This window comes from Urocampus carinirostris, chromosome 9 (genome assembly GCF_059441175.1).
Source record: "Urocampus carinirostris isolate Australia breed hairy pipefish chromosome 9, RoL_Ucar_1.0, whole genome shotgun sequence".
Lineage (NCBI taxonomy): Eukaryota > Metazoa > Chordata > Actinopteri > Syngnathiformes > Syngnathidae > Urocampus > Urocampus carinirostris.
Window position 1 is genome coordinate 15,436,558 of NC_142357.1, and position 15,192 is coordinate 15,451,749.

The following is a 15,192-nucleotide window of genomic DNA, read 5'->3' on the forward strand; positions in this document are numbered from 1 at the left end:
GTTGTTTAAGCCTTGGGAGACAAGTTTCTATTTTTGACTTTTTGACGGTTCTAAATTAACATCAAAGAAAAAACATTGAAAAAAACAGTCGACGGATGGCATAAAACAGGCATAAATTTACACATAGCTAACGAGATCCTGAACATTTTGAGTGGTAGTAGGTAAAAAAAAATGAAATGACAGTGTTATAACACTGCAAAAGCACGGACATTCCATGGTCAAAATACCTCGAGTGTAGATAAAGTTATTTTTAACCTCACTGGTTAAGTAAGGCACATTAGGAAAGCTTTCACAGCACGTCCAAAAGGGAGCGCCAAATAGGGCCTAATGGCTTCAGAAGTACAGGCGAATACGGTATACCGTACAACCAAGTAAAATTTAAAATTTAATTGGTAACTGTCCACAAAAACTGGTAAGTCACAAATTAAACTGTCTTGTCCTCTTCTGCAATACCAGGCACTTAAACAACATGTCCAAGTCGAGTGTGCAGAACTTATATCATTGAGTCATTTCTAAAACGCACATTACGTCAGAATATGGACATTTCCACTTCGCACATTTTGTGAATTTAAAATTGGTGGTCACTAAATAGATGAAATAGAAAAATTTCTTGTAGCAACACCAGACAATGTCTCACTGTCACGGTTTCCATGGCACCCAATTGGTCCCCACCGTGTGGCACCAGGTCCTCTCACGGTTGCCACGGTGCCCAATTGGCCCCGCCCTAGGACACCAGCTGAAATGCGTTGAAAGATTCCTCCCTGACTGCTTAAACTCTGTCTTGTGAGTTGCCTGGTGTCAGCGCGTCTGCGAAACTCCTGCTAAACTCTGTTGTGATACGTCAAGCCCTGTGAATCCCCGTTTTTGCCTGTGTTTTTGCCAAGCCCTGTGAATCTCCGTTGTTGCCCATATTTTGCTCCTGTTTTGTTCTTGCCCCAATCTGTTTGATTTTTACCACTTCCCCATTCTGATCAATCTACTTCCGCGACCAACGATCCCCAGATCGAGTGTGCGCTCATTCCTCTTCTCCCCAATAAACTGTAAGTAACGTTACGCGAGTGGGTTCTGCTTCCTGTTTCCTGTCCTGGTCCTGACACTCACAGCACATTGGTTGAGAAACATTGTCTTAAAGTACCGTAAATTCGCGACTACAAAGCGCACCTAATTAAAGGCTGCATGCTCAAATTCAAAACGAAACTCAATTTGGTCTTTGAACAAGGATTTCAAACCACAGGTTTTAACAGCCATGAAAACTTCATGTTCATTTGTATAATTTTGAGCCCAGTGCCATGTTAACAATACTGTGGAGTGGAGTGCCAGATTGCACAGGAGTGTCTCTTCTGTTGTTGTCAATTTTAGATGCCGAGGTAATGGACCAAATTGTATTATCTATTATATTGTATTATTGTTCCTTGAGGATTAAAAGAAATTGAAGCGAAAAAGTTGAAACATCGTGAGCACGTTGTAACGACTAAATATATTACTGTCAAGTCTCCTGTTTTTGCTCCTATTTGTGGTTTACTGTTGCCGGGCAGATTTTATTTCTGGAATGAAAAAAAAAGCTGCACTCTATCTGAAGTAGCAGTGTTTAAAAAGTAGGAAAAAAGTAGCGGCTTGTAGTCGAGAATTCACAGTATATATTTTGTCACGTCAACTAGATGTGAGGCCCACGCATATAAAACGATAGCAGGCATGTCGCAAATGGGCCAATCTCAAACGTCAGCCTCTCTGACTTGTTGAATGCCCCCCCAATCGCAGGCCTGCAATAATTTGGGGCTGCTGCCATGCCAAGGGCTCTGGTAGCTCATACAGTACATCTTCTCTGCCTGCTGCTGGTGGACACCATGATGAACGTCTCACACCACAGGAATACTAAGAAGCTCCATAGATTAACAGCGAGGCAGAGCAATAAAAGGGAGAGGGAGGAGGAAGAGGTGGAGGCGTGCAGGGGACGGCTGTAACTCCCGCAGCCTTGAATCAGATGGGCAAGAAGCCATGAAAATAAAGCGGGAAGCGAGGCGTTGAGAGGCATCGGGCGGGGACGGCGTCAAGGTCTCAGCCTCTGTTGCTGCCAAAGAATTTTGCCCTCAAACCTCGTTGGCAAGGGCCAATGACGCAGAGGTAAGATCTTCAGCATGAGTCTGAGCCTTACCTGAAATTCGACCGAGGTGGGCCTAAAATGTCAATCATTACGTTCAGGTTGAGCCAGGCTCATTTCTTGCTTGTCTCGTTCTCTCCCTCTAAATGTCGTGCTTCATTCTTAAGGAGGTATGGCTGCTGTGGTTTATTGTCCAATTTTTAACCTGTCAAAATGACGGATGGCCTTAAATTTCCCTGTCAACTCTTAATAAAATGTGGGTCAATGATTAAAAATTGTTGGTTAATGTAACTTCTGTAGACACAAAAAATATAAAAGATGTAAATCTTTATGCGGTCTTGTTTAACTTACAAAGGATAGGTGTTAATTTTGTTAGAAATAGCCCCGCCTTTTCAGAACCCTAACAAAAAAGACATTTTGGGTTTGCTTCGGACTCGGTCCTGCAAATCAAGTAAATTTTTCGGGCGCAGGCTGGGTCGGGCTTTAAAACACGTAGCCTGGGTCGGGTGGGAACGTTTAGGCCTGATCTTACCTCTACAATGTCACACTCACCGGATGCTGTAGAGCACGTTTCCGTTTTTGGAGATGCGCAGCAGCTTGTTATCGGTGGTGACCTCGTGGAAGTTGGCGCCCTTCTCGTTGGCGAAGAACAAGTCGGGCTTCCAGATGGAGTCCAACATGGACGGATCCAAGTCTAGAGAGTCGTCCGGGTACTCACTGTACGCCAGCCTCGGGTCATTCCACTGCTGCCGAAGGAAGATGTTGACTCTGTAGTCCTGACGACAGATGCAAATTCCGCCTTCAAAAACGACCAACTTCACTTCCCCAGATCACGAGTCAACTAGTTTTTATGGCCGATTTATGCCAGATGGGGCCGGGGCGTTTTCCAACAACCAAGGGCCGCCCGAAAAAAATTCCTCTGGCCAGGGTGCTATCGTATCCGCTCCCGACATGCCTGAATGTAATGGTTCAGAAAGAATTCTGGCGTGTTCAACGAGGAAGACATACAAATCAGGCTTGGTGGCACTTGTAAACAGAATATTAATTCTTCTCTCTTTTGTCATCCAAGTCGCTATTTATTTCTATTTGCTTGTCTTCACAATCTTGATCAGGGGTCTCAAACACAATTGACTCAGGGGCCATTGAAGTCAGGTTCCAGGCAAAGTGGGGCTGCATCCCATCAAAAATTCCACTTTTCCCAAATATTTTTTTTCTTTACACAAAATAATATGTACGGATAAAAAAGAGAACCTTGTAAAGAATTGATATAAAAACAAAGAAACCAGTAATAAATAAATAATAATCAAACCAGTCAGAAGTCTATTTTCCTGTGTCCATGTCTCTTTCTGTTTCTTTCCCTGAGTCAGTCTCTCTGTCTGTCTCTGAATCTCTCTCTTTTTTGCATTTGTCGCTCTCTTTCTCTCTCCATTTTTATTTGTTTCACTCTCCCTCTATATAGCTCTTTCTTTCTGTGTACGTCTCTTTTTATCTCTGCCTCTCTCCTTTCATTTCTCCCTTTCTCCCTCTCTCTGTATGCTCTGTCGCTCTCTGAGTCTGTCTCTCTTTCTCTCTCGATCCATGTTCCCCCCTTTGTCTCAGTCACTCTTGTTCTTTCTCTCCCTCTCTCTCTCGCTCGGCCCATCTCTATCTTTCTATTGCTCCGTCTGTCCCTCACCCTCTCTCTTTCACTGTCGCTCTCCGACCCTTCCTCTCTCACTGTCAGTCTCTCTCTCTCTGTCTCTCTTTCTCTCTCTCTCAACATCTCTATCTTTCTGTTGCTCGGTCTGTCCCTCACCCTCTCTCTTTCACTGTTGCTCTCTGACCCTACCTCTCTCTCTGTCTCTCTACCTGTCTGTCTCTGTCTCTTCATCTGTCTCTCTGTCTCTATCTATTTGACTTTGTGTCTTGAGTTTAAGCGCCAGCTAAGTACACTGGCTTTCGAATACTGCGTTTAAAACTCACTCCAGTTGGAAAGCGCGTTTTGCAAGATAATTTTTTGTTTTTATACCGCATTCACGGTTATTGGGGCTGAATTTCCAAGTTAATTGTTGGCAATTTAGAGCTCTGCCAAAATAACCAGCGGGAGCTAGCATCCAGTACCAAACTTGCGTGTGCCGCACTCACGTTAAACTTTAATATTTAGGCGGGGGCCTCAAACTATCGTCAAATGTGCTGCAAATGACCAGGGGGCTGTGAGTTTGAGACCTTTGATTGAGATTTCTGTGGGCTGCGCAACACCTTTTACTGTTGCTCACGTTTTCTATTGTCTTTTCACATTGAAATTAGCTCATCATCACCAGGGTTTGGATTTCGTTAATGTTTTCTAAGTGCAAGAGTTTTACATTCCAATCAATCAAGTGTGCCCACGTGCAGACTTGTTGTCACAGGATCTTCTCAATGGATTCATCTGCGGATGAAGGATGATAAATCCGATTAGTTCCCTACTTTGTTGTTTGTCTTTCTAATCTGCTCGGGCAGATTAGCGACCAGTCATTGTTCACTTGCCACTCTCTCTCCCTTGTTCACACACTCACAGTACACACACAAATCTCCCACAAAGACACGCTCTTAATGCAAACTATAAGTTTGTTCAATTCAATTTATGCCGACCTCAGGTCTTAGTGTGTTGTTAGCTGATGATGTAAACACGGACATTTCCTGCTCTAATCCGAGGCTGAAAAGACATATTTGAGCAATCAATCAACCAGCAAATATTTGGGGATGAATAATCGAAGGTATTAAAACATCAAGGTTTTTTTAACGCCAAGAAAAGATGACATGCAAAAAAAAACATTGTTGGATGTTTAGTTTATTTTTAGCATGTCAAATATGTGCATCACTGTCAAAGCTATGAAGATTTCAGAAAAGGAAGCCAAATCACAGTCCGCTTGAGAGCAACTCCAACTACCGTGTTGCCAGTGCTAAAATCAATTTGACAAGACCGAAGCAGCACTTCAAAACAAAAAACCCTTAGTGGACCTTGAAAAGAAGGGAATGGCTTCCTTACCATGGTGGTCTCAGCAATGGAGCCGAAGCTGTTGATGAAGATGTTGCAGGTGACATTGACGGGAGGACCTGAGAACAACAAAAACACATCAAACCTCAAATTCCGCAATAGTTGGGTCCAAAACACACAGGTTTTTGACATTATCATTGCATACTCAATGGCGGTTCTCAACCTTGCTTGTTATGAACAATTGTTGAAGAATGTTTGACGTAAGCTCAATAACCATAAGTTGTTATCTATAATGATCAAAGGTAAAAAGAGACCAGTAGAGTTCTTACGTCTCATCTCGCTAACTCTCACTCCACAAAGACACACAACACACAAAGAGGTCAATCAAAGTGTTTTCTCATCTGGGGCGGCGCCGGTGTCGGCGGCCATCTTAATAAAGTGATAAAAATCCACATTGTGTGACCTACGAGGACTCTAGTGTCCATAAACTGTTTTCAAAGTCAAAGTTGCTCCCGCAACAAGCATTACTCTTTTCTGTGTTGTCCTTGGTGGACTGGATGTGCTCGTTTTGGTCGCTTTCCTGCTTTCAGTGTTTAATGTAAGCTGATAACAAGGAGAAACAGCCAAAAACAACAACATAGGGCAAAATGGTAGCCTTAAGACCTTCAAACATGAGCACAGGTTGTGCAGGGACTACTAACCTTTTTGAAGCAGAGAGCTACTTTGTAATTACTGTTCTTGCGAGATTCTACCAGTTTAATATACACTTCTGAAACTTATCTATTCTTATGTTACTGTTATTACTATGTTGACAATGTGTATTGCTAGATCAAAGCGGCTTTTCCATCTGCCACAGGGATGTCGAATTTTTGGACTGGCGTGACGTCATCCACTTCGCTACAAGCACCCCTAGGGCATCATGTTCATCTGTTAATAAACAACGGGGTAGACTGCTGGAAGTGTGAATTTCCCTACGGGGATGAATAAAGTATCCATCTATCTATCTATCTATCTAGATTGCTTTTATTAGGAAGTATGATAAAGTAGGCTCAGTTAACCACAAATGCATCTTCCTCAAAGAAAGGGGCTCTGGTTGATTAAATACACATTAGATAGATTGGCTACTTTTTATCAGTTGTTCATGTATTTGTGACAGTGTGTAATATTCAGCACGTTCTAGTGATAAAACAAACTTATTTTATCACAAAAAATATTGATTCAAGCAAAAATACAAGAACTATTTCATAAACGTGCGTTGTCTAAAATACTCGTTGGTCGAAAAATGTGTTATACGTAACATAATCTGGAAGTAGCCTACATCGTTTGCCATCTTGCTGCGATGGGTACCCAAGACAACCATACACCTTGTGGAATGTTGGGCAATACCGCAATAGCTAATGGTCAAATATTATGCACTGTCCTTTTAAAGCAAGTGTGTTAAACTCATTTTCGGTGAAGGTCACATCAACTTAATGGCAGTCTTCAAAAGGTCCTGATGTAATTTGTAAATGTAACTAAATGTTATTGAATGGTATGTAAAATAATTGTAACCATTTCTTCTATGTAAAAACAACTCTGAATTAAGGAATTATTAACTTCACAAACATTACACGTGCACTGAACTCTCCGTATTAAATGTGTCATAAAATCAATATAGCAAAATAACAATCGTTTTGGACATTTTTGGGATAAATCATTCCTTAATTCAACTAAGAGAAATATCAGCCCGACCCGACCGGAGTCGCGGGTATTTAAACCCGAACCTGCCCAAACCCGACAGATTAACTTGATTTGATAACCGAGCCCAAAATAAAGCCGAAGTTTTAATTTTCCGCAAAATAAACACGAAGCTTACTTCAGCCGTGCGTATTTCAGCGTAGAACTGTGCGTTTCAGCTGGGATACGCAGCTTAGGGTTTACTTGGGGCCGAGTTCCTTAGAACAAGTGCCCCGCCTAAATGAATGGTTTGGCGCATCTCGGCGACGTGCAGCGAACGAAAGTGAAACTGAACAAAATGGCCTCGAAAATAAAATCAAATTCTGCACATTACAAGCTGCAAATAGTGAATGATTTTGCCAAAAAGTAAGTTTTTAAAGCTCGTAAGCTATTGACAAGAAGCAAAAATGACGTCTTACGTGAGGGAGGTGAAAAGAGGAAGCTACGCGTCTTTTACCTCGACACCAAGGAGGAAAATGTTTTTGGATTTAGTGATAATGGATTGAACTGATAGTTTGGTAAGCATTTTCTTTATCTAAGTAATTACTTGAGTAAAAGTAAGAGCATGCTGTGTAGATCCGAAACTAGATAACAAATAAATGAAACAAAAATAATCAAAAAACGCGAAAGAGAAGCCCGACCGGCCCGACTTAATGATTGACATTTTAAACCCGAACGTGGGGCCCAAGATCTTATCTTTACTCTGTGCATATTGTTTTAAAGATGCATTGTGTGAAAATGAGTTTTTAGTCAAAGCACTCATTTCATCCATCCATCCTTTCTCTGCACTGCTTATTTTCAGTAGGGTCGCGGGGTGTTTGAGCCCATCTCAGCTGTCCTCGGGCAGTGGGCAGGGGACACCCTGAACTGGTAGCCAGCCAGTTGCAGGGCACACAGGGACAGACAACTTACTCGCTCATTCATACCTAGGGACAATTTGAACCAGCCAATTAACCTGGAATGTGGGAGGAACCTGGAGTGCCCGGAGGAATCCCATGCAAGCATGGGGAGAACATGCAAACTCCACACAAGAAGGTTCGATCTCATGACCTCAGAACTGTGCCGCACACGTGCTAACCACTGCGCTGCCGTGCTGCCCACATTCTTTTCAATCATTTATTTTTAGACCATCAGACACTTTAAGCTTGCGCGGGCCACATTTGGCCCCCAGGCCATGGGTTTGACACATAAAGACTAAAGAAACAGATCATGTCATTGAATTCTAACACCTGTTAGTGAACAGATATTACCAATACATTTTTTTCAAGTTTTTTGCAAAATCACAAAGACCCATTACGGGTGAGGTGCTTTCAGAACTGGTCAGCTGGCCACCCAAGATTTCTTTAGGGACAAGCTGGTGTTGCGAGTAACAAGGTATTATTTTTTTTTCTTTTCTTAAAGATATAAACTCACATCACTCCAGCCGAAAAACTCGTGTTGCAGCTAAAAAAGAGCATCGTCGTGGGCATCCAGTGGACTTATTAATGGGGTGTCTGGTTTAAAGTGTCCTTAAAAAGTTTAAAATTAAATATTTTCTCGATTAGGTATGTGTTAACAATGCCCAACTGAGATCAAAGAGCCTTTATATATATCTTTTCACCGCCTGCCACAGACTGCAGTATGCTGGAGGAAAGAAGGCTGGTGGTGAGGGGCTAGAGAATGATTTAACCCTGGCGCTCGTTGTTTTATTTTATTCTCGGATGAAAATGGTGAAAGTAAGATAAGGACTGTCTGAAATACAGTCCGAATGCCAACTCAAACGCCAAAAAAGATGAAAAAAGAATTTTTTCGAGCGCGCCTCAGATAGACACGAACATGCACGCGCTGCAGGAGCAGTTCTACAGAAGCTGCCAAGAAGATTTCAGCCAGAAGATGGCGTCGGCAAGTAAACGGTTTTAAAGTTACGGACGCCCCCTTGAAACACTGTGTGTGTGTGTAAATGGTTGTAAATATCAGTGAGTGCATTATGAGCCTTCCCAAATACGGAGGCCGCCATATTGACTCCAACCTCTTAACACTCCGCACTTGTTTGTTGAACGTTTATTATTTCTAGAATTTATTTGCCTTCAGGTCACAATGGGCAAACACAACCCCGCACACACAGGCTCTGGCAGGCAGGCAGGCGAGCTCTCACACTGGGTCAGGCACTCTAATATCCTACTGCAAGCGGGCGTCTAATTCCACAGGCGGTCCGACGGAAGGAGTTGGGTGATTTTGATGGCCAATTACTCTCCCTGCCAGTGCGTGCAATGGCCGCCGGCGCTTCTCTTGCCAGTGAGTGAGAGAGCAGCACAACCGCGGTCTATTTCAAGGAGGGGGACGGCCTCGCGGGCCATGGCTGGCCTGACCCAAAGGTCGGCCAGCCTTTGTCGTGCCGGTGGGGGCAGAAACGCGACAAAACGTGACAAAAGCGCACCCCGATGGCGGCCAGCCTAGCGTATAAAGACTATCTACTGTATCTTACCGACTATGATTCAGATTCAGAACTGCCAGTGATGGAAATTCGTGCTCTTTTTCAAAAAGCGTTTCTTTCTGTCCGGCTCACATGCTTATTAAATCCTACCCCTTTGACTTGATTAATAATTGTGTCCCACAGGTAGCACTCCTGTGTATTTACAAACAAATAACACCTTCCGACACATTGGCTCCGTGGATACACAGTCTCACCACTTCCATCACTGTTTTTATACCACCAGAGTCATTTAGTTTTACCCCTCCATTACTCTATAATGCTAGTAATCACCAGATATCATTCAGTCACCAGTAATGACGATAATAACAATTAATGACGGTTATAATAATTAGAATTATTATTACCATTATAGAACTGGAGTAGTAGTGGAACTGAGCAAGCGTGTGGATAAGTGAGTACTCGGTTGGTTTGGACACATGGAGAGGATGGATGAGGAGCGAATGTTGAAGAGGATCTACAGAGCAGAATTAAATGGAAGGAGACCAAGAGGGGGCAGGGCACCTGTATAATGCGGGAGGGGTAAACCACTGAAACTTGTCAGGCCCTGCTGTTGAACAGAAGAGTGTGTTTTGTCACCCTGAGCCGCTTTCTTGTGTCCCGTTTCATCTGGAGGGACAAAAGCATGACCAACTTGGGTGCCGAGGTGCTCAACTTGTTTGGGTGTTTGGGCATTTGGGTTGGCCATGGTCAATTCTTTTGTGTGTTTTTTGCTACTTTTTCCTATTTTCTTTTCTTTGTTTTTGTGTTTATGTGTTTGTCTTGCTGTCGGTCAACCCTCTCGAGGGATATGACCAGGGTAGATAGATAGATAATTACCATAATGTTAAAATAATAATAATAATAACAATGTTCATTTGCTTACATCTACCTTTTGCTATATCATTCAGACGCCATTATCTTCCTCTCTGTACTTTCCCAATATTGTTTTTTGTATCTGGATTTGAACAGGTGAATACTTGGACATTTTTTGAGCTCATCCTGTAATTTGCTCCAAAGTTTAACTCCACATACAGACACACACATACTTTTCCTGGTAGTTCTCAGCGGTTGGATCTTAAAGTTACTACATCCCCTCAAGTTGAAAAAAAAATAATTATCGGATCATTCAAATAATGGTTTCAATGGTCGGTGACTTCTCGACTATCAAAATAGGCATAGGGACAGACTTGGTGGACTGAAGTTGTTTTCTCTAAACCCACAACAACCTACGAAACCCAAAGTGAGCAAATGTATACCAGCTAAATTGAAAGAGACTTGCAACTCTCAGAGTGACAGTAAATAAACCAGACGGAACTTCATCAGCCAGAGAAAATCTCTGGAATTCACAAAGAAGAGAAATCGTACAAACGTGACCTTAACAGAAGCGGAGCGAAACAAGCCAAGGGCAAAAACGCCACGCACAAAGGCAGGCATCAGTTTGTCTTCATGTAGGGAAGCGTTAGTTAAGCTCAGGATATTGACAATATTCTAAAAGAAAACATATATCGAATTTATCATTTTTTGTACTTTCTTGCCTCTAAGGGTTGTTTACCATGAATTATGTTGGAAGGAAGACAAAATACGGAGACTTAAAGCGGTCAAAATAAATGAGAAAAACCAAAGAAAAAAAATAGTCAAAAAAGAAATAAAGAAAAAGGAAAAAAACGAACTATGGCAAAATGGAAAACTCAAGAAAAAAGGCAAATAAAAAATAAAAAAAAATAAAAAAGACAATTGGAAAAAAAATGGAATGGAAAGAAAAAAATAGAAAATTGCAGTTTTCTTTGTTTTTGTTTTATTTCTCTTTGAATGGTTTGCATTTATATTGCGCTTTTCAAGTCACTGAGGACCTACCGAAGCACTTTACAATGTGCTTCACACTTACCCATTCACACACACTCACAAACCAATAGCATCGCCAGCCATGCGAGGCAACTACCTGCTTATCGAGGGCATTAAGGATTCAGTGCCTTGCCCAAGGACACTTCGACATATAACACTGAGGAGCCGGGAATCAAACGCGCAACCTCTTTATCCCAAGACTTGTCTAACATTCTTTTTTTCTTAATTTTTCTCATTTGCTTTCTTTCCCCTACTTCGCGTTTTCCCTTTTTGCCTCTTCTTCCTATTTCTTTTCTCCCTATTTTTAATTGCTTGAAAAAAAAACCTTCTTTTTATCTTTCTTTGAAAAAAGATGGGTACAATTGGAAGAAATAGACTGCTTTTTGCTCACTTTTCGCATCCGTAGTCTGTAGTCTTCAATAGACACATTTTTGGTTCAGCTACACATTACAGCGACATCTGGTGGACAAATATAAAACACTGTCCCCTTAAGAACAGCAGACTGTTTTTATCAGTGCCGTTTTTGTGGAAAACTCCATCTTGTCCAATTTCACCCGGACCCTAGCCTCAGCGGCCCCGACTCAATTGACTATAAGACCCTGGTCCAGAGAGAGTAAGCTGCCTCGAACTCCTGGTCGTGAGAAATATAGAATGACATCACCTGGTCAGCCTAAACTGAAGGTGTGGTAGGGAAGGCCCAGCAGCAACAGCACTTCCAAAGAGCACTCAGCAAAATCAACCTGGAACAGAAGTTTCTGCTGTCTTTCACAGAGCCACAGAACCACAAAACTTTCTCCTATGACTCCTCTGTATCATCCAAATGGTCATATGCAAACTTATGACAAGCCTTGACATGTGCTGGTTTAAGCAGGGGAACCTTTCGTGTTATGCATGATTTCAAACCATGACGTCTTAGTGAACTACCTTCAGTAACCTTGAAAACGGTGTTCCCAGCTCTTTTCAAGTCATTGACCAACTCCTGTCGTGTGGTTCCGGGCTGATTCCTCACTTCTCTTAGAATCATAGAGACCCCACGAGGCGATATCTTGCATGGGGCTCAACTCCAGTGTAGATTGACCGTGACGTTTAGCTTCTTCCATTTTCTAATGATTGCTTCAACAGTGGGCCTTTTTTTTTCACCAAGCTCCTTGGCAATTGCTCTGTAGCCTTTTCCAGCCTCGTGGAGCTGTACAATTTTGTCTCTGGGTTGTGGACAGCTCTTTGGCCTTCACCATGTTACAAGTTAGAGTCTTTCTGTTTGTATGAGGTGCACAGGTGTCTATAGGAAGCAAACAACCTCAAAACGGTGCCTCTGATTCAGGATGATACACTGAGTGCAAGTGGACTTCTAATGGGTGGATTAAGAGGTCTTTTAGGGTCAGAATTCTAGATAATACACAGTTGTTCAAAATCTTATTTGCAGCTTTATCACACAAATAAATTGTTAAAAAATCAGGCATTGTGATTTCTGAGTTTTTCTTTTTAGTTTATCTCTCTCACATTGGACATGCACATAAGATGAAAATTTCAGACCCCTTCATGATTTCAAAGTGGGAGAAATAGCAAAATAGCAGGGTGTTCAAATACTCATTTTCTTCACGGTATATAAAATTATTTCACGGGCTAGGTAAAATTGTACACCGGGCCTGATGAGGCCCTAGAGCTGTGATTTTGACACATATGCTCTAGTCTCTCCAACACTATTTCTTTGAGACATGTTTTACAAAGCTGTACATGTTGTAATTGTATCAAAAATAAAGACACAAACAAAAATAATACAAATTTGCATGTGTTTTTATATTTTTTCATACTGTATATAGCATGCAATGAAAGAAAAAGTTAGAAATATCTTCATGGACAGGATTTAATCTGCTATCAATATTGGTAGCAAAAAAAAAAAAAACGTTATGTGTGTGAGGGAAATTGTAGTTTGATTATAGTTCGAATCATCATCATGGCGGCGCCCCTGTTCGGCTGCGGCTCGCAACAGATTTTTTACACGTCGGCCATAAGACCCAGTCTTCGACTCAGTTTTGACGGCGCACAAAAGCGGCTCGAACTGCAGATTAAGATACGATCGCAGTTTTTTTTTGCTGGATATGCGATCATCCAGACATCAAGCGCTCGGTGCTATGACCACTCGGGAGTGTTTATTAGCCACGGACTGCTATGTCAACAAGACCCAGCGGCCTACAAAGCAGCGAAGCAGAGTGGCAAGACAGCGGCGTGACCAACGGACGAGGAAGCGAGGTTGTCGGGCCGGGCTAACAGCTAGGCTAAAGGCTAAACCCTGCAAAACGCCTCTCCCATCCATTTTCCTCTCCAACGTTCGCTTCTGGACAATAAACTGGACCATTTAACAACTGGAAGTGGCATCGAACCGCAAGATGACGAACTGCTGCGCTAAAATTCTGACGAAGACATGGTTAATCTTATCTATCCCGGCTGACGTTCAAAGAAACTGTGCGGGTCAGATGTATCGACATTTCGCTCTGTATACACGTGTACACAAATGACAATAAAGTAAATCTGAATCTGAATCTGAATGTGCCTTTGTATGATTTTATCCTCAAAATTACATTAATGAAGCCAAAGATTATATCCAGGTGCGGTTTATTATCTCACAACAATTGTATCCTCTTGGGGCCCTCTAACTTTTAATCAAGTTGTCCTTCACTTTAGTGGCGGGAAGTCTGGTCACAAGCTTGCCTCCCTTCTACACTCCCTAGACTTTACAGTTAACACACTGTACTTTTGTGTTACAAAGTTTCATTTTTCTTACTGCTTATTAATTATGCACGCACGCCATCCAGCAACCAGCATTCTTCGCATCATTTAAACATGTTATTTTTGTTTAAACCAGATTTGTTTCATGTATCCATGTGATGTCGTTTAAGCCAATCAGAGATGTGTTGTTTTACGCCTGTATTTTCAATAAATGAACCTGTAGCCATGGGGTGTGTGTGATTCCTCTCTGAGATGATCTTGGAAGCAGACCTAGGGGAAAGCTCAGGTGGGACGCAATGGAAGGGCTATCAAAAACCTAATCTCCGACTCTTCCTTTCTTTACCTGAATACAATCTCAAGTTTTAACCTTGACAAGTGCACCCCTCTCATAATGCCTCATTCCATACAATGTTGAGCACAACTAACGCGAGCCACAAAATTCCTAAATCAGCAAACCGCTCTCTTTCATTTTCTTCGCAAAAGTCCATCAAACCCAATGAAACCACTTGCGCACTACACCAACAAACAAGCACAAAGACTTGAAGCCGAGCCTCTTAAAGCAAGGGCGGAAAAAATGAATTTGTGACTTAATGAGGCTTCTGTTGCTTCGTTAAATATTCATTGCAATGGCGTGAAGGAGACCACCTTTACTGAGCTAATGCTCGCATTTACAGCACACGCTAACAAAGAAGCAGTGAAAAAAAGCCATCAGCCAATCGCCCGAACTTAAAAGCCTGGCACATTTTCTCAACTGCGTAATCACAAGAACAAAGAAAGAGGAACGCTCTTAAAGTCAATCAAGGAAAAGTGTGGAGATATTCCAAACTATGGTTTTTCAAACGAGACTTTTAATGAAGCTGCTGAGGTGTGACAAAGCAAACGTGACAGCTAACACTCAACACCTTATGATGCATTATACTCACGACACTCGCACACACGTGCAAACATTTTGATGACTTCCGTAAATAGAGACAAGTAAAGATCTCAGAAGCACGATGCAGTCTGTTGTGTTTGTGCTTGAATAGTAAGTTCTAGGGCTTAGTAGCAAAATATAAGAAATGATTTTATTAACTAAAAAAACTGGATTTGGATGTATTTCCATTCACGAGTGCTTTATTTTGGCTATTTCGACACAATATCACCTATTCTACAGTTAAATCAACAACCTCCCCCATCAATAGCAATAACACCTCTATTGTAGTGACTTCTACCCTAAGGACATAATAGCCTTCACATTGTTGCTTACAAGGAAATGTTCATTACTGCATTGGAAATCTCCAAGGTGCCCTTCCTTTTTTCTGTGGCTCAAGGATACCTCGTTGTTTCTGACACTTGAAAAGATCGAGTACACTTTGAAATCACATACTGTATTCCAAAAGTGAATTCCCCTTATCACTTACT

At 41.9% G+C, this 15,192-nt stretch overlaps 1 protein-coding gene across 2 annotated transcripts in view; it reads right to left on the bottom strand.

Moving 5' to 3' along the window:
* The window catches only part of glra1 (glycine receptor, alpha 1), an 84,214-nt gene that overhangs the window by 21,608 nt on the left and 47,414 nt on the right, over positions 1–15,192 (bottom strand). For both annotated transcript variants that reach the window (XM_088344640.1, XM_088344641.1), the window contains 2 exons: positions 5,106–5,173; positions 2,651–2,874 (listed from right to left, as the gene is read on the bottom strand). In XM_088344640.1, the coding sequence (XP_088200766.1) occupies positions 2,651–2,874; positions 5,106–5,173 (292 nt within the window). The remainder of the gene's footprint in view (positions 1–2,650; positions 2,875–5,105; positions 5,174–15,192) is intronic.